Below are 23,792 nucleotides of genomic sequence, written 5' to 3' on the forward strand. Positions count from 1 at the left end.
TGGGTGAAGAAGTTCCTCCTAAACTCAGTCCTAAATCTACTTCTCCTTATTTTGAGGCTATGTCCCCTAGTTCTGCTTTCACCCGCCAGTGGAAACAACCTGCCCGCATCTATCCTATCTATTCCCTTCATAATTTTATATGTTTCTATAAGATCCCCCCTCATCCTTCTAAATTCCAACGAGTACAAACCCAGTCTACTCAATCTCTCCTCGTAATCCAACCCCTTCAGGTCTGGGATTAACCTAGTGAATCTCCTCTGCACACCCTCCAGTGCCAGTACGTCCTTTCCCAAGAAAGGAGAGCAAAACTGAACACAATACTCCAGGTCTGGCCTCACTAACACCTTATACAATTGCAGCATAACCTCCCAAGTCTTAAACTCCATCCCTCTAGCAATGAAGGACAAAATTCCATTAGCCTTCTTAATCACCTGTTGCACCTGTAAACCAACTTTGTGCAACTCATGCACGAGCACACCCAGGTCTCTACACAGCAGCATGCTTTAATATTTTATAATTTAAATAATAATCCCTTTTGTTGTTATTCCCACCAAAATGGATAACCTCACATTTGTCAACATTGTATTCCATCTGCCAGACCTTAGGCCATTCACTTAACCTATCCAAATCCCTCTGCAGACTTCCAGTATCCTCTGCACTTTTCGCTTTACCACTCATCTTAGTGTCGTCTGCAAACTTGGACACATTGCCCTTGGTCCCCAACTCCAAATCATCTATGTAAATTGTGAACAATTGTGGGCCCAACACTGATCCTTGAGGGACACCACTAGCTACTGATTGCCAACCAGAGAAACACCCATTAATCCCCACTCTTTGCTTTCTATTAATTAACCAATCCTCTATCCATGCTACTACTTTACCCTTAATGCCATGCATCTTTATCTTATGCAGCAACCTTTTGTGTGGCACCTTGTCAAAGGCTTTCTGGAAATCCAGATATACCACATCCATTGGCTCCCCGTTATCTACTGCTCTGGTAATGTCCTCAAAAAATTCCACTAAATTAGTTAGGCACGACCTGCCCTTTCTGAACCCATGCTGCGTCTGCCCAATGGACAATTTCCATCCAGATGCCTCGCTATTTCTTCCTTGATGATAGATTCTAGCATCTTCCCTACTGCCGAAGTTAAGTTCACGAGTCTATCATTACCCGCTTTCTGCCTACCTCCTTTTTTAAACAGTGGTGTCACGTTTGCTAATTTCCAATCCGCCGGGACCATCCCAGAGTCTAGTGAATTTTGGTAAATTATCACTAGTGCATTTGCAATTTCCCTAGCCATCTCTTTTAGCACTCTGGGATGCATTCCATCAGGGCCAGGAGACTTTTCTACCTTTAGCCCCATTAGCTTGCTCATCACTACCTCCTTAGTGATAACAATCATATCAAGGTCCTCACCTGTCTTAGCCTCATTTCTATCAGTCGCTGGCATGTTATTTGTGTCTTCCACTGTGAAGACCGTCCCAAAAAACCTGTTCAGTTCCTCAGCCATTTCCTCATTTCCCATTATTAAACCTCCCTTCTCATCCTCTGAAGGACCAATATTTACCTTAGCCACTCTTTTTTGTTTTATATATTTGTAGAAACTTTTATTATCTGTTTTTATATTCTGAGCAAGTTTACTCTCATAATCTATTTTACTCTTCTTTATAGCTTTTTTAGTAGCTTTCTGTTGCCCCCTAAAGATTTCCCAGTCCTCTCGTCTCCCACTAATCCTTGCCACTTTGTATGCTTTTTCTTTCAATTTGATACTCTCCCTTATTTCCTTAGATATCCACGGTCGATTTTCCCTCTTTCTACCGTCCTTCCTTTTTGTTGGTATAAACCGTTGCTGAGCACTGTGAAAAATCGCTTGGAAGGTTCTCCACTGTTCCTCAACTGTTTCACCATAAAGTCTTTTCTCCCAGTCTACCTTAGCTAGCTCTTCTCTCATCCTATTGTAATCTTCTTTGTTTAAGCACAAAACACGAGTGTTTGATTTTACCTTCTCACCCTCCATTTGTATTTTAAATTCCACCATATTGTGATTGCTGCTTCAGGGGCAGCACGGTGGCACAGTGGTTAGCATTGCTGCCTACGGCGCTGAGGACTCGGGTTCGAATCCCGGCTCTGGGTCACTGTCCGTGAGGAGTTTGCACATTCTCCCCGTGTCTGCGTGGGTTTCACCCCCACAACCCAAAGATGTGCAAGATAGGTGGATTGGCCACACTAAATTGCCCCTTAATTGGAAAAAAATAATTGGGTACTCTAAATTTAAAAAAAAGTGATTGCTCCTTCCGAGATGATCCCTAACTATGAGATCATTAATCAATCCTGTCTCATTACACAGGACCAGATCTATGACCGCTTGTTCCCTTCTAGGTTCCATTACATACTGTTCTAGGAAACTATCGCGGATACATTCTATAAACTCCTCCTTGACCGACCTGGTTAAACTAATCGACATGTAGATTAAAATCCCCCATGATAACTGCTGTACCATTTCTACATGCATCAGTTATTTCTTTGTTTATTGCCTGCCCCACCATAACGTTACTATTTGGTGGCCGATAGACTACTTCTATCAGTGACTTTTTCGCCTTACTATTCCTGATTTCCACCCAAATGGATTCAACGTTATCCTCCATAGCACCGATGTCATCCCTTACTATTGCCCAGATGTCATCCTTAAATAACAGAGCTACACCACCTCCCTTACCATCCACTCTATCCTTCCGAATAGTTTGATACCCTTGGATATTTAACTCCCAGTCTTGACCATCCTTTAACCATGTTTCAGTAATGGCCACTAAATCATAGTCATTCACGATGATTTGTGCCATCAACTCAATTACCTTCTTCCGAATACTACGAGCATTCAGGTAAAGTAAACTTATGTTGGCTTTAATACCTCTGTTTTGAATCTTAACACCTCAATCAGTAATGTATAACTATATTGCATGTTGTTGTAATTCTGCTGCTGTTTATATTGCTTGTCTTTTTTATTACGCTCTGTTGCCTCAGAAACTGCATTTTGAAATGGCGGAAAGACAGTCGTTTGCTAAATAAAAAGGAACTGTTACAGCTCTTACCTGTTGAGCATTCCACACCTAGGCTTGACTCCAACAAGTTCAGTATTTCCATTCAATGGTGTATTCTTGGGCTAGCCAAGCACCAAAAGGGGTATTGAAGGGTGTGTCCAGAGATGAGACCTCTTAAACTGAATAGCTATGATGACACTAGAGTAGCTCTACATAAGTTTGTTTATTAAGGATTGAGATTAATCATCGAAAGTATACCCAGTAACCAGTATTAACCATTAAACCTGTATTTTAGGACAGAGCAGTGATAACCATGTAAACTCTAGCTACAAGCAGTGGCCACAATGCATGATGGGATTTACGCTAACTAACTTGCCCATGTTTTTGAGACACACGGGTTGTGTGGTCAGCAGATTACATAGTGGTCTGAGTAAACATGTTTTATCAGTGGCCCCAGTATCCTGTCTGAAACAATCCATGGAGTAAAGAGGATACCAGTTCTAGTAACATGCCCCGAGATGGACAATGAGTGGACAGGATCTGACTGCGATATCAGGATGGGAATGTCCGGGAAAAATAACGTTAAAATGGACACAGGGACCGGGATTCTCCCCTACCCGGCGGGGCGGGGATCCCGGCGTCATGGAGTGGCATGAACCACTTCGGCGTCGGGCCGCCCCAAAGGTGCGGAAGTCTCCGCACCTTTAGGGGCCACGCCCTAACATTGAGGGGCTAGGCCCGCGCCGGAGTGGTTGGCGCTCCGCCGGCTGGCGTGGACGGCCTTTGGCTGAAGGGACTTCGCCAGTGGGCAAAAGTCCGCACATGCGCCGGAGTGTCAGCATCTGCTGACGTCATCCCCGCACATCCGCAGGGGAGGGGGTCACTTCCACCACCGCCATGGTGAAGACTATGGTGAAGGCGGAAGGAAACGAGTGCCCCCACTCCACTGGCCCGCCCGCCGATCGGTGGGCCCTGATCGCGGACCAGGCCACTGTGGGGGCACCCCCCGGGGCTAGATCGCCCGGCGCCCCCCCCGCAGGATCCAGGACCCCAGAGCCTGCCTGCCTGCCTGCCTGCGGCCTGCCCCTGCTGGTAAGGTAGGTAGTTTGATCTACGGCAGGAGAGGCTTGACAGCGGCGGGACTTCGGCCCATCGCAGGCCAGAGAATCGCCGGGGGGGGGGGGGGGGGGCTGACTGGCGCGGAGCGATTCCCGCCCCCGCCGAATCTCCGGTGCCGGAGTATACGGGACACGTCGGAGCGGGATTAACGCCGGCCCCCTGCGATTCTCTGACCCGGCGGGGGGTCGGAGAATCCCACACAGGATCTTGGTAAACAACAGGTGACAAAATGGGGTTCAATCATGAGCTGATTACAATTTTACTGGACAGCTTGGATTGGAGCAACAAACACGGGGCTTTACCACAACAGTGGGCATCCCCATGGTGCAGGAGGCCATCGACTACACACACGGGATTCACCAGGATAGTGGGCGTCCCCATGGGGCAGTGTTCCATCGACGACACACACGAGGCTTTGTAGGCATTGTATATTGAAACTGTGATTGTGACGTGTGATGTACCTGTGTACACAGACTGGATTGTGAAGTGTGATGTACCTGTGTACACAGACTAGATTGTGAAGTGTGATGTACCTGTGTACACAGACTAGATTGTGACGTGAGATGTACCTGTGTACACAGTATGGATTGTGACGTGTGATGTATCTGTGTACACAGACTGGATTATGAAGTGTGATGTATCTGTGTACACAGACTGGATTGTGAAGTGTGATGTACCTGTGCACACAGACTGGATTGTGAAGTGTGATGTACCTGTGTACACAGACTGGATTGTGTAGTGTGATGTACCTGTGTACACTGACTGGATTGTGAAGTGTGATGTACCTGTGTACACAGACTGGATTGTGAAGTGTGATGTATCTGTGCACACAGACTGGATTGTGAAGTGTGATGTATCTGTGTATACATATTGAACCATGAAGTGTGTTGCTGCTGTGTACAAGGATTGGATTGTGAAATGCATACTCACTGGAAAGGAATATTTTGTGCCAAAATAAAACTCACTGATTATCATGTGAATAAATATTTTATTGTTGTTTTACATGGATCTTTATACTTTGTCTGTTCGGAAATTCAGAGGGAGAGATGGAACTCAGGTCGTTACATTCTTCACTAAATATTCTTTCAGCTCCTGAATGAGAGCCCTGGAGCTGGAAAGGGAAACAGAGAAAGACATCTTTTCAAGAAGCTCATGTACACAATGTCCATTGTCCATTACCCATTAATGACACTCCGCCTACATTCAACTCATTGTTTAAGCTCCAGCCCACCTCCTGTTCCTATCCATATGTTTCAGTCAGGGAGCCAGATACGTCAACAGTACAGGAGGAGGCCATTCAGCCCCTCATATCTGTGCTAGCTGTTAACAAGAGTCATTCACAATTAACATCTCAGTTTAATGTCTGTTATGGGGAAGTGACTGGAATCTGTGATTAGACACAAAATGAGTGAGAAATATGAACTGATCCGAGAGAGTCAACACGGATTTAAAAAGGGTCAGACATGGTTCACTAACATGGTTACATTTGTTAACGAGGTCACCAATGTGGTAGATAAGGGAATGTCTGTGGGTGTTATTTATTTCCAGAAGACATTCTAGAAGGTTCCACATGAGAGGCTGTTTGAGGAGATCTTTTTCCAAGGATAAAGAATTGGTTAAGATGTCGGAAACAGGGAGTGGGGATAATGTCTGTGTGTTCCATGCTTAAGTCTCAGCTTTTCATTCTATTTATCAATGACTTGGATGAAAGAATAGATAACACAATTACTGACCAAAGAAAGAGAAATCAGAGTCTTTTCTAAATGGTGGGAAGCTGGGAATTGTGGAGGAACAGAGAGATGAGGCCAATGTTGTAAAGAGTCTGGTTGAGCAGCAGACAGAGCTCAGGGAGAGGGATGGAGTTTGTATCGGGAGCTGAAGACGATGGCTTTGATCTTCCCAATGTGTTTCCCAGTGAGCCTGGCCCCTCAGTCCTGACTGCTCTGAGCTGCTGTTCTTTTCACTGATTGGACAGTTATTGTTAGAGATTCAGACCACAGCAGAAACCCCCAGTGTAAAAAATAACAGCAAAGACTGTCAGATCGGAAGATTGAAACGTAACCAACAGAGGAAGTGAAAGAAGGGGCTCAGAGCAGCTGGATGTTTGTTACTGACACGGGAGAAAACTGTGAACCGTGTCCACTACCTCGAATCTTCCAGCACAGAAGAAGGCCATTCTGCCCATCGTGCTGTGATTTACCCAATTAGTCCCACTCCCCCTCTCTATCCCCATAACCCAGCAAATCTTTCCCTTTCAGGGATATCTCCAATTGCCTCTTGTAGGCCTGGGTCCACAGCACGAGACTGTCCCTAACCTGGCTCCAAATTGGCATCTCATTCATTCATTGGAAGACAAAATGCCTGGGCTGGGAAATGGAGCTCAGGGCTCCGAACATTCCCTCTCCCCTCCTGAGGGACACTTCATGCTGGGATACAGTTCCATGGAGCCCCACAGCACAATGTGGGGGAGGCCGTGGTGTAGTGGTAATGTCACTGGACTAGTAATCCAGAGGCCCAGGCTAATGCTCTGGTCACAGGTTCAAATCCCACCATGGCAGCTGGTGGACACACAGGATGACCAGTAAGCACACAGAACACAGCAGCCAATCACCAGACAGGACACGACCACTATAAAGCCAGAGGGCACCAGTTTTCCCGCTCTCTCGGGATCCAGCCTCTGAGACAGTCAGAGCTCATGAGCATAACCTGTGCAATCACCATGTGGTAGTCAGTTAGTCTGGTCAGGCTAGCATCAGGTCTCCAGTCAATTCAGCATCGTGTCAACCCACAGTTGAACATGTATAATAGTTTAGATGTTAAATAAAATCGTGTTGCATCTCATCAAGTGTTGGAAGTCTGTCTCTCGCTACACTGCATCAAACGCAGTCCACATCGACCCGGCCTGTCCAACACATCAGAAACCATTGTCGATTGTCGCACATACCCGTCTGGTTCACTAATGTCCTTTAGGGAAGGGAATCTGCCGCCCTTACCTGGTCTGGCCTACATGTGACTCCAGACCCACAGCAATGTGGTTGACTCTGAAATAGCCACTCAGTTGTATCAAATAGCTGAAAATTCTAAAAGGAATGAAACCGAACAGACCACCCGACATAGACATAGACCCCGGAAACAACAGCAGCAAACCCAGCCCTGTCGACCCTACAAAGTCCCTCCTTCCTGATATCTGGGGACATGTGTCAGAATTGGGGGAGCTGTCCCACTGACTGTTCAGACACAGTCATACTTTCAGAATTATGCCTCACAGATAATGCGCGCAATTCTCCGGAAACATTTCAAAGTGTTAGCGAGCGGGAATTGCTGCAAAGTTCCCGGCTCTCAGCCCAGCGAGCCGGCAACTCTATTCCGCGTTAATTGGTCCATTGACGAGGCCTCACGGATTTCTTGTCTCAAATAAAGGCTCACCAGCTGATTCAACGATACCACGTTCGCTAACCCCCCACTAACAAAGTCGAAAAGCACTTCACCCCTCCATCACACCCCCCTCTCCCACCACTGTGAACAACGCTTGTAGCTAACGATGCCCTCTCTGTGTCTCCTCAGGAAAAGCTCTCCCATAACCATCGGGAGAGGGCTCAGACTGGTGGACATTAGAATCCTCACCTATTTGAGGAGCAGGCCCTGGATGTGACGGTGTAGCCGAGGACAGAATAGTCACCCACACGGAGGCTGGCGGATGCTGCTGATGTGAGGAACCACCAGAATCCACCCAGGGACCTGTCAAACATGAGTTATTATTCCCTTACTGACTGGCCCATCCCTCCCACTGACCACATGTCTATTCTCCCGCAAGTCCTCCAGCCGACGGCACCAGCCCTTCCCGTGAGGCCCCCTCTCCTGACACCGAGCAGAACACCTCAGAGGAGATCTCCAAGGATACAACCTTTATAATCGTGTCACAGCTGCCATCCCCCCCTCCACCAGTGCAGATACACACACCTCGGTGGAAAACCCATCCCCAGCCGAGGGTCCCTCATCCCCCATCCAGCACTGGGTTGGCAAACCCAGTGCCCCCGGGCTCTTTGCCTGTGAGTAAAGATGGCTACTCACCTCCTCAGCTCCCCACAGAAGCCCTTCCGCCAGGTTCACCATTTTAAATGGAGTACTAATCGGCGTCAGCATGACCACTTGCTGGGGACGCGGCTGAATGATGGGAGGCCGTTGGATATGGGGTCGCTCCCGTTAATTGTTTGGAAATAGGGCTTACGTGGTGATAATTGGTTTCTCAACGCGCTACGGCGAGATCCTGGTTTGGCCTATGGGAGCGGCCGGTTACATCGCAAGCTGTTTAGCACCTGGCACGGATCTCATTTTTGTCCTCTCCCGCTATTCACCGGCCTTGTTTGAGCGAGAACGCAAAGAGGCTGGAGAATTGTGCCCAATGTCCCAGACAATATCACCATTCCCAGGGTATGTCCTGTCTCACCAGCAGGACAGACCCAGCAGAGGTGGCGGCAAAGTGGTATACTGTCGGGAGGAGAATGTGCAAACTCCACACAGACAGTGACCCAGGGCCGGGATTCGAACCCGGGTCCTCAGCGCCGTAGGCAGCAATGCTAACCACTGTGCCACCGTGCTGCCCCGGGACAAACATACTTGGCCTCATCCTCAACAATCTACATTCCACAGATACATCTGTCCATGACAGTATCGGTAGGAGTGACCACCACACAGTCCTTGTGGAGACAAAGATCCATCTTCATATTGAGGACACACTCTATTCTGTTGTGTGGCACTACCACAGTGCTGAATGGGATAGATTCAGAACAGATCTAGTAACTCAATACTGGGCATCCATGAGGTGGTGTGGGTCATCAGCAGCAGCAGAATTGGACTGAACCACCATCTGCAACCTCATGACTCTGCATATCTCCCACTCTACCATTATCACTGAGCCAGGGGTGCAACCCTGGTTTAATGAAGAGTGCAGGAGAGCACGCCAGGAACAACACCAGGCAATCTGGTGCATTACAACACAGGACTACTTGTGTATCAAACAGCGCTTTCAGCTAGTGACAGACAGAGCTAAACGATCCCACAACCAATGGATAAGATCTAAGCTCTGCAGTCCTACCACATCCAGCTGTGAATGTTGGTGGACAATTAAACAACTCACTGGAGGAGGAGGCTCCACAAATATCCTCATCCTCAATGATGGAAGAACCCAGTGCATTCGTACTAAAGACAAGGCGGAAGCATTCACAACAATCTTCAGCCAGAAGGGCCGAGTGGATGATCCATCTCGGTCTCCTCCTGAGGTCTCCATATCACAGATGTCAGTCTTCAGCCAATACGATTCACTCCACGTGATATTAATAAATGGCTGAAGGCACTGGATACTCAAAGCCTATGGGCCCTGACAATATTCCAGCAATAGTATTGAAGACTTGTGCTCCAGAACTTGCTGCCCCCCTAACAAGGCAGCATTTGACCGAGTGTGGCATCAAGGAGCCCAAGCTAAACTGGAGTCAATGAGAATTGGGGCAAAACCATCCGCTGGTTGGTCTCATACACGGCACAAAGGAAGATGGTTGCTGTAGTTGGAGGTCAATCATCTCAGCTTCAGGACATAACTGCAGGAGTTGCTCAGGGTAGTGTTCAAGGCCCAACCATCTTCAGCTGCTTCATCAATGACCTCCCTTCCATCATAAGGTCAGAAGTGGGGATGTTTGCGGATGACTGCACAATGTTCACCACCAATCACGACTCCTCAGATAATGAAGCAGTCCTTGTCCAAGTGCAGCAAGACTGGACAGTATCCAGAGTTGATTTGACAAGTGGTAAGTAACATTAACACCACAGAAATGCCAGGCAATGTCCATCTCCAACAAGAGAGAATCCAACCATTGCCTCGTGACATTCAATGAATTGTGTACCATCATTGAATCCCCCATTATTAACATCCTGGGAGTTTACCATGAACCAGATACTGAACTGGGCGAGCCACATAAATAGCAAAGTCATCATAGTCCCAGATGACCATAGGCTGCTTTCCCCTTAGACAGGGAGATCTGGCTGGTGGTGATTTAACCTGAGGGACACCACACCTCAGGCGAGCGACAAGGTTCAGAATTCAGGATCAAAATGCAGGAATGCCCTCCCTAACAGCACTGTGGGTGTACCTACAACTCAGGGTCTGTAGCGGTTCAAGAAGGCAGCTCATCACCACATCCGCTGGGGCAATTAGGGATGGGCAATAAATGCTGATCCAGCCAGTGACACCCACATCACATGAATGGATACATTAAAAAAATATAACATCAGCCTCTTCCCCATTCTGTTTGGGGCAGTTTGAACCCTTTCATCAGGATATTTGACTGAAGGAGCCATCACTACTTTGTCTAATTCTGTCCCCAAACAAAATCCCCACACAAAATGAATTTAAATAGTGCCTTAATGTACAAAACATCCCAGGATGTTACACAGAGCGGCAGTAAGAGGAGCGGGGGAGTTGGGGGTATTTAAGGAAGGTTAATCGAAGGCTTGGATTGAAGGAAGGAGTTTGATGGAGTGGAGTGACCTGGAGAGGGGGAGGGTTTAAGGGTGAGAGTTCAGAGATCAGGCCCTAGGCATCTGAAGGCTCTGCTGTCAATGGTGGGATGAAGGAAGTAGCGATGGGCAGGAGACCAGAGTCAGAGGATGGAAGGGTGAGGGAGGGAATGTGAGTCTGCAGCAGGATGCAGAGGTAGGGAGGAGTGAGGCCATGGAGGGAATTGGAGGTCAGTAAGGTCAGGGGTAAGAGGTCAGTGAGGTTAGGGGCAATAGATCAGTGAGTTCAAAGGTAACAGGTCAGTGAGATCAGGGCTAACAGATAAGTGATGTAGGGAATAACAGGTCAGTGAGGTCAGAATTAACAGGTCAGTGAGGTCAGAATTAACAGGTCAGTGAGGTCAGATTTAACAGGTCAGTGAGGTCAGAATTAACAGGTCAGTGAGGTCAGAATTAACATGTCAGTGAGGTCAGATTTAACAGGTCAGTGAGGTCAGAATTAACAGGTCAGTGAGGTCAGGGGTAACAGATTAGTGATGTAGGGAATAACAGGTCAGTGAGGTCAGAATTAACAGGTCAGTGAGGTCAGAATTAACAGGTCAGTGAGGTCAGGGGTAAAAGGTCAGTGAGGTCAGGGGTACCAGCTCAGTGAGGTCAGAATTAACAGGTCAGTGAGTTCAGAATTAACAGGTCAGTGAGGTCAGAATTAACAGGTCAGTGAGGTCAGGGGTAACAGGTCAGTGAGGTCAGAATTACCAGGTCAGTGAGGTCAGGGGTGTTCTGGAATGGCACTTGGGGTGCGAATCTTCGGCCTGTTGTGCTCTCGCTTGAGCTCATCCATCTTTGAGGAAGTCAGAAGGAGGAAAAAGGGGAAGCTGTAGATGTGATGTACACGGAATTCCAAAAGGTATTTGGTCAGGTGCCACACGAAATGTTACTGCACAAGATATGGGGCTGGATTCTTCGCCGCAGGGTCATCACGGGTGGGGCGCGGACCATGTAAATGTCCTTTGACCTCGGGCGGAATGTCCGGTCACCGGGTGGGTGTGGCTGGAGAATCCCGCCCATGATCTCATGGTATACAGTGTAATATCTGAATATGGATGTAGGATTTTTTGGTTAACAGATATCAGGGAGTGGGGTAAATGCTTTGTTATGCGTTGGCAAGCTGTAACTACAGATCACGTTAGTCTGCAGGTCCAGCAAGTGATCAGGAAGGGAAATGGAATGTTGGTGTTTATTATAAGTGGAACAGAAAATAAAAACAGGGACATTTTACTGCAGCTGTACAGGGATAAAAGTCCAGAAGAACGAGACATGATCTTCAATAAAGATATCCTGAGGGGACTAATAGAGTGAATGAGATTGTTCCCTCCTCTCAGGTAGAGGGAGATGAAAACACAAAGGAACAAATAGAGAAATAAAGTGAGGGAGAAAGAGAGATAAAATCAGGGTGAAAGAGAGAGACAGAGAGAGAGTCTGAGGGACAGGTATCAATGGAGGGAGAGAGGGGGGAGAGCAAGCAGATACAGTGAGACAGGAAGAACAAGACAGAGAGACAGAGAGAGAGGGGGAGAGACAGAAACTGAGGGACTGATATTGAGGGAGGGAGTGAGAGAGGAGAGGAGTGAGAGAGAAGAGGAAGTGAAGGTGCTGACGTGGTGTCTCTGCCTCATACCATTTACATACTGAGGAACGGGCAGTCAGACTCTCACAGGCTGCAGCTTTATAAAGCAGAGCCCAGTGAAGGGAGAGTTTATCAGTAACCAGGCACAGGGACAGGAGCAGACACCATGATTTCAGCCATCCAGCTGATCTGGCCTCTGGCATTCTGCATCGCAGGTACAAATCTCTCTCCTTCCACCTTGAATATTTTCCTGCTCTCCATTTCAATCCAATTCTACTGACTTGTGATTGAAGGGAAAATGCTGAAAGCAGAGGAACAGTCAGTGTCTCCAACAATATCTCATTGTACAGGCTCTTTCTGTGACAGTTCTTACTTCACTCTGTTTCTCTATTACCCCTCAGGTATCAGTGGAGACACCATCATGACCCAGTCTCCCCCGGTGCTGTCATTGAGCCTGGGCCAGACCGCGACCATCACCTGTACGGCCAGTCAATCTGCTAGCAGTTATGTTGCTTGGTATCAACAGCGAGAAGGTCAGAAACCGGCTCTGCTGATCTATGATGCAACAAGCCGGTTCACAGGAATATCCGACCGATTCACCGGCAGTGGATCTGGAACACGATTCACCCTGACAATCAGCAATGTACAGAATGAGGATGTCGCTGATTATTACTGTCAGCAAGGTTACAGCAACCCCTACACAGTGATACAGAGCCTTACAAAAACCTCAATATCCACAGCACCACCTCCTCTCCTGACACTAAGCACAGTTTTATATAACATATGAACAGTTTTATATAAACACAAGAAAGGAACCTGAACACATTATTTTCACTGTCCACTACACTCTCCAGTCACTGAAGGCCTCAGGTTTTTTATTCTCCATGTCCACGTTATGAAGAGCAGCTGAATGATTTATCATTCAAAATTAGACTTTTCAAATCTCCCAACAAAACACAGAGACATTGAGAGAAACAGAGAGTGAGAAAGAGTGAGAGAGAAAGACATGAGTGAGTGAGAGACAGTGAGAGACAGAGAGAGGGTGAGAGTGAGTGAGTGAAGCAGAGAGCAGAGGTTTTTGTACAGCCCCTGCACTGGAAGCTGTCAGTGTGGCTTACGTTCGGTAAAGGAACCAAGCTCAGACTGAGTAAGTAAACCCCAATCCTCCGTTATTAACCCTTTCAATACTGAAACTTTCTCAAACACAAATGCTGAATAGTTGAAGGTGTTAGTGGGAGCTGCAGTGAATGAAATGGTTCATTGAAGAACACTGTGTAGAACAGGGTGCCCAGCTGTATTTCTTTAGTTCCATTCCCCCCTTTAAGCAGCAAGATATAAGTAAGCAGCTTTTACCCACCGTGTGGAGGAGATCTGGACGTTTGCAGACTGTGTTCACATTCCTGGACCATGGAGTGAAATCACTCACTAGACTCCTGTCAGTCTGCGTGTGACAGACACGGGCAGAGTTTGATGTGAGCTCTGGCTCCCTGTCACACTCTCTGATATAACTGATCACAGCAGCAGCAGCAGCACAGTGAGACACCGAGGTCCCACTTCCCCCAGCTTTAACTCTGCTCTCTCCACTCCCTGCTTATCTCTTAGCAAAGTTCTGATGACAAACAGGTCCAGCAGGGCTCACAATCCAGTGGCTTCAGTGTTCCAGGCTTTTGGGGAGACTCTCAGTTACTTTCTCTTTGGGTCGAGTTCAGTCTGATATTTATTCCTGATCCAATATTCCTGAAAATCCCTGGAGATATTTTTATTGTTTGATGTGATGTGTGATCTCTGGCTGAGCCAGCATTTATTGCCCATCCCTAATTGCCCTTGAACTGAGTGTCTTGCTCGGCCATTCCAGAGGACATTTCAGAGTCAACACATTACTGCGGATCTGGAGTCACTTGTAGGCTGGACAAGGTCAGGCTGGCAGGTTCCCACTTCAGACCCACACATCCCATAAATTAACTTTTAAAAATGGCCCAAACTCCACTTTCCTGTCGGTCCCCATAACCCTTGACCCTCGTCAATCAAAAATCTGTCGAACTCAGCCTTGAATATATTCAATGTCCCAGCATGCACTGCTCTCTGGGAAAGAGAATTCCAAAAACTAACGACCCTCTGAGAGAAGAAATTCCTCCTCATCTCCACCTTAAATGGAGATCCCTTATTTTTAAACTGTATCCACTAATTCTCGATTCCCCACGAGGGGGAAACATTCTCTCAGCATCCACCCTGTCAAGCTCTCTCGGAATCTTATATGTTTCAATAAGATCACCTCTCATTCTGCAATGAGTACAGACCCAACCAGCTCAACCTTTCCTCATCAGACATTCCATTCCTCAGTGGAATCAGTGGTTACGGGGATAGGGTGCAGGAGTGGTCCTAAGTAGGGTGCTCTTTCGAGGGCTGCATGGTGGCACAGTGGTTAGCACTGCTGCCTCACTGCGCCAAGGTCCCAGGTACGATCCCGGCTCTGGGTCACTGTCCGTGTGGAGGTTGCGCATTCTCCCTTTGTTTGCGTGTGTTCCACCCCCACAACCCCAAAATGTGCAGGGTAGGTGGATTGGCCACACCAAATTGCCTCTTAATTGGAAAAAATGAATTGGGTTTGATAAATTTATTTAATAAAAAAAGAAAATGTAGGGTGCTCTTTCCACTCGATGGGCCGAATGGCCTCCTTCTGCACTGTAAATTCTATGATTCTATGAGACCAAACCTTTCCCCAGTACTAACGGTGTAGTCTCCCCAATGTGCTGTATCGATGGAGCAAGACTTCCCTACTTTTATACTCCATCCCCCGTGTAATAAAGGACAACATTCCATTGACCTTCCTCATCACTTGCTGTACCTGCAGGTTAACGTTCTGTGATTCATACACAAGGACACCCAGATCCCTCTGTACCACAGCTTTCTGCAGTCTCTCTCCATGTCAATAATATTCTGCTTTTCTATTCTCCCTAACAAAGTGGACAAGCTCACATTTCCCCACATTATACTCCATCTGTCAAATGTTCTCCCCACTCACTGAACCTATCAATATCCCTTTTCAGACTCTGTATCCTCCTCACAACTTGCTTTCCTACCTATCATTTTATCATCAGCAAATTTAGCTACAATACTCTCATTGCCTTCATCCAGCTCATTAATATAGATTGGAGAGTTAAAACCCCAAACAACAGCCATCTTCCTTTGTGCTGGGTATGACTCCAACCAGCGGAGAGTTTCCCCCTGATTCCCATTGACTCCAGTTTTGCTCGGGCTCCTTGATACCAAACTTGGTCAAATGCTGCCTCGATGTCAAAGGGCAGTCACTCTGGCCTCACCGCTGGAGTTCAGCTCTTTTGTCCATGTTTGAACCAAGGCTGTAATGAGGTCAGGAGCTGAGAGACCCTGGCAGATCCTTAACTGAGCGTCAGTGAGCAGGTTATTGCTGAGTAAGTGCTACTTGATAACACTGTCGTTAACAACACCAATCATTTTGCTGATGATCGCGAGATGATTGACGGACAGTAATTGTCCGGATTGGGTTTGTCCAGCTTTTTGTTGACAGGACACACCTGGGTAACTGGTCGATGCCAGTTATGTATCTAAACTGGAACAGCTTGGCTAGGGGGTGTGACCTGGACACAAGACCACCAGAAATAGGAGGCGGATTTCTCCAGTGTTGCTATTCAATTTTCCCGCCAGCAGCACATCACCGCCAGCGGGTTTCACAGCGGCATCGGGTGGTTGCTGTGGCAAATCCCATTGACAATTGACGGACAGATATAATCCTGCCGCCAGTGAATGGCACGCAGCCAATAATCACGCGGCTGGTGAACCGGACGTTCCCGCACAGGAGCAAGGATAGATTATTCTGACCCCTGGACACAGAGGCTAATCGTAATCTCACTCTTGACCTGAGCCCAGGGCTGGGCAGCAAGGTTTGAAGTGAAATCTAGAACCTTCTACACTGGCAGCCAATCAGTATCCTTTGTGAAGTGTGTTGATCCACGTCTGCTCCAGTATCCTGGGATAAATTTCTCCGGTTCTGTGTGTGATTTGAGGTTTGTTAATGTTCAACCTGTTCCCCCAGAAATACTGATCAATAGTTCGAGCTTCCTAATAGTTTAATAGGATTAAATGGGACACTGCATCTTTAAATACTCTCACTATTAACCATTTCAGTGCTGAATTTGTAGTGAACTTCTTTACAAATGTCTAAGTAACATTCCAAAATGATTTAATCAGCTTAACATCAAACCTTTACCTCCTGACACTGAACCAATTTGAAATCCAATTAGTCACTTTCCCTTGGATTCCATCAGCTTTTAATTTCCAAACCCGTCTGTCATTGGAAACTTGGCAAAATCCTTGGAAAACCCATGTTGTCGACATCAAACTCACTCCCATCATCAACCCTCCTCGTTCCCTCCTCATCAAATTCAAAATCGCTCCCTCAGCCTATCTCTTCCTCCCTTTTTAAACAATGGAACAACATTATCATCCACCAGTCCTCCGACACCAAGCCTGTAGTCAGGGAGGATTGGAAAATAATGGTCAGATCCTCCGCTATTTCTTCCCTGAGCAGCCTCGGATACATTTCACCCGGGCCTGGGGGTTTCTTCCCTTTCAAAGCTGCCAAACACATTAATATCTCCTCTCTCACTATCTTTATCACATCCAATATTTCACAATTCTTCTCCTCCTGAACACCAATGTCTGCTTTGTCCCTCGCATTAGTGAAATGTGATGTAAATTATTCATTAAGAACCAACTCCATGTTTTCTACCTCCACACACAAGTTACATTTTGTTCTCTAATTGGTCCCACTCATTCATTAGTTATCCTCTCACAATGTCCCTCACTAATGCTTTGTGTGAACATATTTATTCTGAACTCTCTCTATCTCCAGCTTGAATATCCTCCCCCTGCTCTGTCACTGTTTCCTGTCCATTTTGGCAAATCCCAGTTTCGTAAAATTGCCCTTTCCCCAATTTAAAACTTTTCCTCTTGGTCTATCTTTACCCTTTTCCAGAATTACTCTAAATCTAACTGAATGATGATCACTATTACCCAAATACTCTCCCATTGATACCCCTTCACCTGCCCAGATTCAATCTCTAAAACTGTCTAAAACTGCTCCTTCTCTTGTTGGGATTGTTCTGTACTAGTTAGAAAGGTTGCTCAGAATGGATTGTCAGAATTCCAGATCATCTATACATTGACACATGTCTTGATTCCAGTTAATATATTGGAAGTTGAAATCCTTTATAATGGCAGCGATTAAAATTCCTTCTCTTCTCTTTCAGGCCGTGAGAATTCACAACCCACACTGACCCTGCTGCCCCCCTCCCTGGAGGAGGTCAAGACCAAGGGCACTGCCACCCTGGTGTGCCTTGCCAATCACTTCTATCCCGATGAGCTGGTGGTGGAGTGGAAGAAGGATGGTGCAGCCATTTCGGACGGGGTTCAGACCAGCAACTACCTGCGAGCTTCGGACAACACCTACAGCGTCAGCAGCCTGCTGACCCTCTCTGGCTCTGCCTGGGAGTCCAACGCCAGCTTCTCCTGTGCCCTCACCCACGTGAGCCTCTCCTCTGCCCTCAGCAAGAGCATCAGGAGATCAGAATGTGCGTAGAGTGTTAGAGACAGTCCACAGAGGAGACACAACTTTAAATAGAACAGGGGTGAGCTGGGAGGGCAAAGGTCATTGTCAGCACTGAATTCCGACTCTCTTCCTTCTCGGGACTAGGTCTGAGACACTTCTGAGGGTCAGGGGTTAAGACATGTTTTTGGGACAGTGTAGAGGGATATTTACTCTGCATGTAATCCCATGCAGCATCTGTCCTGGGAATGTTTGATGGGACAGTGCAGACTCGTGATGCCAAGTAAAACCTCTCTTAAGATGCTGAAGACTGTCAGCTGTACCAAAATAACGTGACCCCTGAAATCTCTGCTTCAGGAAACCAGACCTCCTTCCTGCTCACCCTGCAGTTACAATTTAAGGTTTAGTCACCGTTTAAATGGACAGCATTCTCATGTCATTGAGAAAATCTCTATATTTTCCCTGTGAATTTCTCCAGCTTCCTCTGGCTGGGCTGTTTATTCAAGTCTTTCTTCTGACAATGTAAATCTGTAAAAGGTAATAAACATTAAGAATATTCAGTATGTGTCTCGAGTGTGCTTTGGAAATGTCCCTCCTCCCCATCAGCTGATTGGCTGCATTTCAGCAAGTGATTGTCATGATTGGCTGGCTGGCCTGTCAATCAATGACACATCAGCAGAACATTGGATTCAAAGACAATTATCAATCATTTTAAAATGATCAGTTTTATCTGTTTTGTGAGGGTCACAAAAAATCCAGCACAAGTTGAAGGATAGAAGGAAATAACATTTATTTACAATAACATATCTATACAACAGCAGCAGCAGCAACTCCCTTGCTGCTCACTCCTCTCTAGCTGGTTCCAAACTGGCCAGCTTTATTTATGCAGCGAATCTGCTTATGATTTCTGCCCCAACCCCCTCATTGGGGAATCTCATACTCCCAAAGGATTGTGGGATTGCCATTAGTCCCCAGCCAGTGGGAAGCAGGCATGTTATAACAATCTGGAATCTCTGAGTTTCCAAGATTCAAATCAGAAAAGAGACTGAAAGTTGCTGGGATTAAATCATCACAATCACAATTCTCCAACCCATATTCCCCACCTCCCCCTTCTCCCATATTCTCCCTGTGTCTGTGTGGCTTTTCTTTGGGTGCTCCGGTTCCCCCACAGTCCAAAGATGTGCAGGTTAGGTGGATTGGCCATGCTAAATTGCCCTCAGTGTCCAAAAAGGTTAGGTGGGGTTACTGGGTTACGAGGATAGGGTAGAGGCATGAGCTTGGGTGGGGTGCTCTTTCCAAGGGCCGGTGCGCACTCGATGGGCTGAATGGCCTCCTTCTGCATTGTAAATTCTATGAATTCTATGAAGTCTATGAATTGTATGTGAACTTACCACCTCACGTGGTCTCACTACTCCCAGTGTTTCAATCACAGATAAGACCTTCTCTGATCACTTCCTTATATCACTCCCCACCCACATCCCCCTTTCACACCCCAACCCTACCCCTTTCTGTATCCATCCCTGGAAAAACCTATTCCCCAATTCACTTCCAACGGCACCTTCAAAATGCCAACTATCTGTCTCTGGCCCTCCGATCACCACAACATTTCTGCAGCGACTGATTTACTCAGGGAGCAATGTAACTGGGAATGAACAGGCTCCTGTTTTGGGAGTGTTTAGTGGGGTGTTTCCCGGAGCCTGCAGTGCTGAAAATGATCCCGTTATTAACCGGGATTCTGGGATATTTGGGCCTTGGTGAGGAAGGAGCCTCCGAGGCCGCACTGACATCCACTTCCTGCGAGCTGAGCCCGTCAGTGCAGGGAGAGATCAGGGGGTGATCTTTAAATGCTGACCCCAGCTCTCGAGTCCCACTGTCGCCTCCGGATTCCCCAAATTACCGATTAGGGGGTTCTCGACCCACCCCCATCCACCCGGCAAAGGCAGGGAACGCACGGGGCCTGATCCCAGGCTCGGACAACCTGCTACCCGGGCAGCATGGCAGTGCCAGCCTGACACCCTGGCAGTGCTCATGCCATACTGGTAGTGCCCCATGGACATCTTGGCAGGTCCAGTGTGGCATTGCCAGGGTGACCAGATGGCATTTCCAGAGTCACCAGGTGGCACTGCCAGCATGCCAGGCTAGCACTGCTAAGCTGTCTCCAACACCTCCTACCATCCCAGAGATACTCACCTCAGCGGGGCACCTTCGGTTTGTGTAGATCGGCCTGTCATCTGCAAATGTTCGTAGGAGGACATGCACCCCGTTGATCTCTCCTTGACCCGGGGTATCCCGGCGATGTATCGTGGTGGGCACGGGCCACATTGAAATGGATATAGAACATAGAACAGTACAGCACAGAACAGGCCCTTCGGCCCTCGATGTTGTGCCGAGCAATGATCACCCTACTTGAACCCACGTAACCCGTATACCCGTAACCCAACAATCCCCCCATTAACCTTACACTACGGGCAATTTAGCATGGCCAATCCACCTAACCCGCACATCTTTGGACTGTGGGAGGAAACCGGAGCACCCGGAGGAAACCCACGCACACACAGGGAGGACGTGCAGACTCCACACAGACAGTGACCCAGCCGGGAATCGAACCTGGGACCCTGGAGCTGTGAAGCATTGATGCTAACCACCATGCTACCGTGAGGATATATTGTGGCTTCTGGGGATATCGGGCCTCCGTGACAGCGCGGATGCACCTTTGCACCGAGCTCTGTGAGATCCCAGACTGGATCCCACTCGTCACCTGGAAGGACCTCATGGCGTAAAGGTACAGGGCGACCGTCACCTTGACGACCACTGGGAGCGTGTGTCCTCTCCTATTGATGGTGCCTGGAGCACCATGATCTGGCAGAAATTCCGCACTGTCCCCTGATCAGCCGGAGACTTCGACAGCATGCCCGGTCCGGCAGATCCTCGAATGTCAGGCGCTGCCGGTACACATGAGGCCCCATGTGGCACCTCCTTTGCACCTCCTCCTCCTCCTCCTCCTCGGCCTGTTGTGTGGCCAGCACTCCATCCTTGGGTTTGGATTTGTTTTATTGTCACGTGTACCGAGGTACAGTGAAACGTATTGTTCTGCGCACAGTCCAGACAGATCATTCCATACATGAAAAATAACATAGGCCATACATAAATACACAATGTAAATACATAGCCACAAGCATCGAGTGAAGCATACAGGAGTGTAGTACTACTCATTAGAGAAGATTTGTGAAGAGATCAGATCAGTCCATAAGAGGGTCATTCAGGAGTCGGGTAACAGCGGGGAAGAAGCTGTTTTTGAACCCAGTAAGAAGTCTTACAACACCAGGTTAAAGTCCAACAGGTTTGTTTCAAATCACTAGCTTTCGGAGCACTGCTCCTTCCTCAGGTGATTCACCTGATGAAGGAGCAGTGCTCCGAAAGCTAGTGATTTGAAACAAACCTGTTGGACTTTAACCTGGTGTTGGAAGACTTCTTACTGTGCTCACCCCAGTCCAACGCCGGCATTTCCACATCATGGTTTTTGAACCTGTTAGTGCGTGTTCTCAGACTTTTGTATCTCCTGGTCGATGGAAGAAGTGGGAAGAGTGAGTAAGCTGGGTGGGAGGGGTCTTTGATTATGCTGCCCGCTTTCCCAATGCAGTGGGAGGCGTAGACAGAGTCAGTGGATGGGAGGCGAGGGTTTGTGTAATGGACTGGGCTGTGTTCACGACTCTGTAGATTCTTACGGTGTTGGGCCGAGCAGTTGCCACACCAGGCTGTGATGCTGCCAGATAGGATGCTTACTATGGTGCCTCTGTAAAAATTGGGAAGAGTTAATGTGGATATGCCAAATTTCCTTTGTTTCCTGAGGAAGTATAGGCACTGTTGTGCTTTCTTGGTCACAGCCTCGACATTGGTGGACAAGGACAGCTTATTGGTGATGTGCACACCTAGGAATTTGAAACTGTTAACCATCTCGGCACCATCTCCACCTCTACACCATTGATGCAGACAGGGGTGTGTATGATACTGCGCTTCCTGAAGTCAATGACTGATGGAACAATCAATTCACCAGACACGTGTTTCCGATATGAATCTAGGCTTTAATCAACTTACTTCAGAGCCAGCCTGTTACCCGTTGATGAACTCTTAGTGAACTCAGGCTGACTCTGGACAAGGGTATTTATACAGCTGCACTAGGGGGAGGAGTCGTGGGCGGAGCCAAGGGTTGAGCCCAGTACAAGTTCCTGAGTACTCCCAGCGCTACTCCTCCTAGTGGTAGGATAGCGCTACTGCGCTTACAAAGACAGTGTGAATTAACATATATACATCTATATATTACATTCACCACAATGACCAACTCTTCAGTTTCGCTGACATTGAGGGAGAGATTGTTGTCATTGCACCAGTCCACTAGGTTCTCTATCTCCCTCCTGTACTCTGACTCATCATTGTTCAAGATCCGACCCACTATGGTTGTGTCATCAGCAAACCTGGACATGGAGTTGGAGCCAAACTTTGCCACGCAGTCGTGTGTGTATAGGAAATATAGTAGGGGGCTAGGTACACAGCTTTAGAGGGCCCAGGTATTGAGGACAATCGTGCAGCCCCCCCCCCCCCTCCACCAGCAGTAGAACCGGCATCGAAGAGGTGGCGCCTCTCCGGGTCCGAACTCCTCTCTCTCCCTCATCAGCCACGGCGCCTGTTTCACGATTGTTAAAAGCACAAGTGAACCTCGCCGTCAGGAACTCCCCCCGATGGAGGCGGAGAATCGCGGAGTCCTGGAGAATACCGGATCAGGCACGCTGATATGCCAATGCCATTTTCTCTAAGTGAGGAATGGAACACAATGACGCTGCTGTCGAGGCCCTGGAGAATTGCCATTTTGTGTGAAACCGGCGCGCGCCATGATTTCAGAGTCAAAACTGATTCCCCACCGAATTGCATTTTGCGATTTTGGTGTCAGCCGACAGAGAAACCCTCCCAACATCTGTCCTTCCTGCAGTAACTGACTCCTTAACTAATAATGCAATGCCTCCTCCTCATTTACCCCCACCCCTATCTCGGCTGAAGATTTTATATCAGCTGCCAATCCTGCCCCTCCCTCAACCACATCTCCGTGATGGCAACTATATCCCAATTCCACGGGCTGGATTCTCCGCCGGCGGATGCTTCATTTTGCCGGCAGCCCGGAGGTTTCCCAACGGTGTGGGGCTGCCCACAATGGGAAACCCCATTGTTTAGCTGGCGTAACGGAGCATCCCGCCAGTGGGGTGAAACAGAAATGTGGGGCGGGATTCTCCAACCCCCACCGGGTCGGACAATCGCCGGGGGGCAGCGTGAATCCTGCCCCCGCCAGAATTGTCTGGCACCGGAGATTCGGCGGGGGCAGGAATCGTGCCGCGCCGCTCGGTGGGACCCCCCCTGGCAATTCTCCGGCCTGCGATGGGCCGAAGTCCCGCTGGTTCTATGCCAGTCCCGTTGACGTAGATCAGACTAGGTCCCTTACCGGCGGGACTGGCGGTGTGGGCGGGCTCCGGGGTCCTGGGGGGGCACAGTGCGATCTGGCCCCGGTGGGTGCCCCTCTGGTGGCCTGGCCCACGATTGGGGCCCCCGGTCGGGCCAGTGCCGTGGGGGCACTCTTTTCCTACGCGGCAACCATGTCAGCCTCCGCCATGGCCGCCGCGTAGGTGAACCCCCTCTGTGCATCCGCAGGGATGATGTCAGCAGCCGCTGACGCTCCCGCGCATGCGCGGACTTGCGCCGGCTGGCAGAGTCCCTTCGGCCCCGACTGGCATGGCACCAAAGGCCTTCCATGCCAGCCGGCCAGGCGCCAACCACTCTGGGGCAGGCCTTGCCCCTAAAGGTGCGGTGGATTCCGCACCTTTGGGGCGGCCCGACGCCGGAGTGGTTCACACTACTCTGTCCCACCGG

The 23,792-nt window shown here is 48.4% G+C and overlaps 1 long non-coding RNA gene and 1 gene segment (V, D, J or C); one reads left to right on the forward strand and one right to left on the reverse strand.

Annotated features, from left to right (window-relative positions):
• Positions 1 to 5,126: 5,126 nt before the first annotated feature.
• LOC119964983 lies at positions 5,127 to 14,021 on the reverse strand. Its single transcript, XR_005460410.1, has 2 exons — positions 13,653 to 14,021; positions 5,127 to 5,269 (listed from the first exon to the last, which is right to left on the reverse strand). It is a non-coding gene; the product is annotated as an uncharacterized LOC119964983 (long non-coding RNA).
• Positions 12,308 to 18,439, forward strand: LOC119964965. The segment is given in 4 exon segments: positions 12,308 to 12,510; positions 12,697 to 12,991; positions 13,408 to 13,442; positions 17,584 to 18,439. Coding segments are annotated over 4 exon segments (708 nt in total).
• Positions 18,440 to 23,792: the final 5,353 nt, after the last annotated feature.

This window comes from Scyliorhinus canicula, chromosome 4 (assembly GCF_902713615.1).
Source record: "Scyliorhinus canicula chromosome 4, sScyCan1.1, whole genome shotgun sequence".
NCBI lineage: Eukaryota > Metazoa > Chordata > Chondrichthyes > Carcharhiniformes > Scyliorhinidae > Scyliorhinus > Scyliorhinus canicula.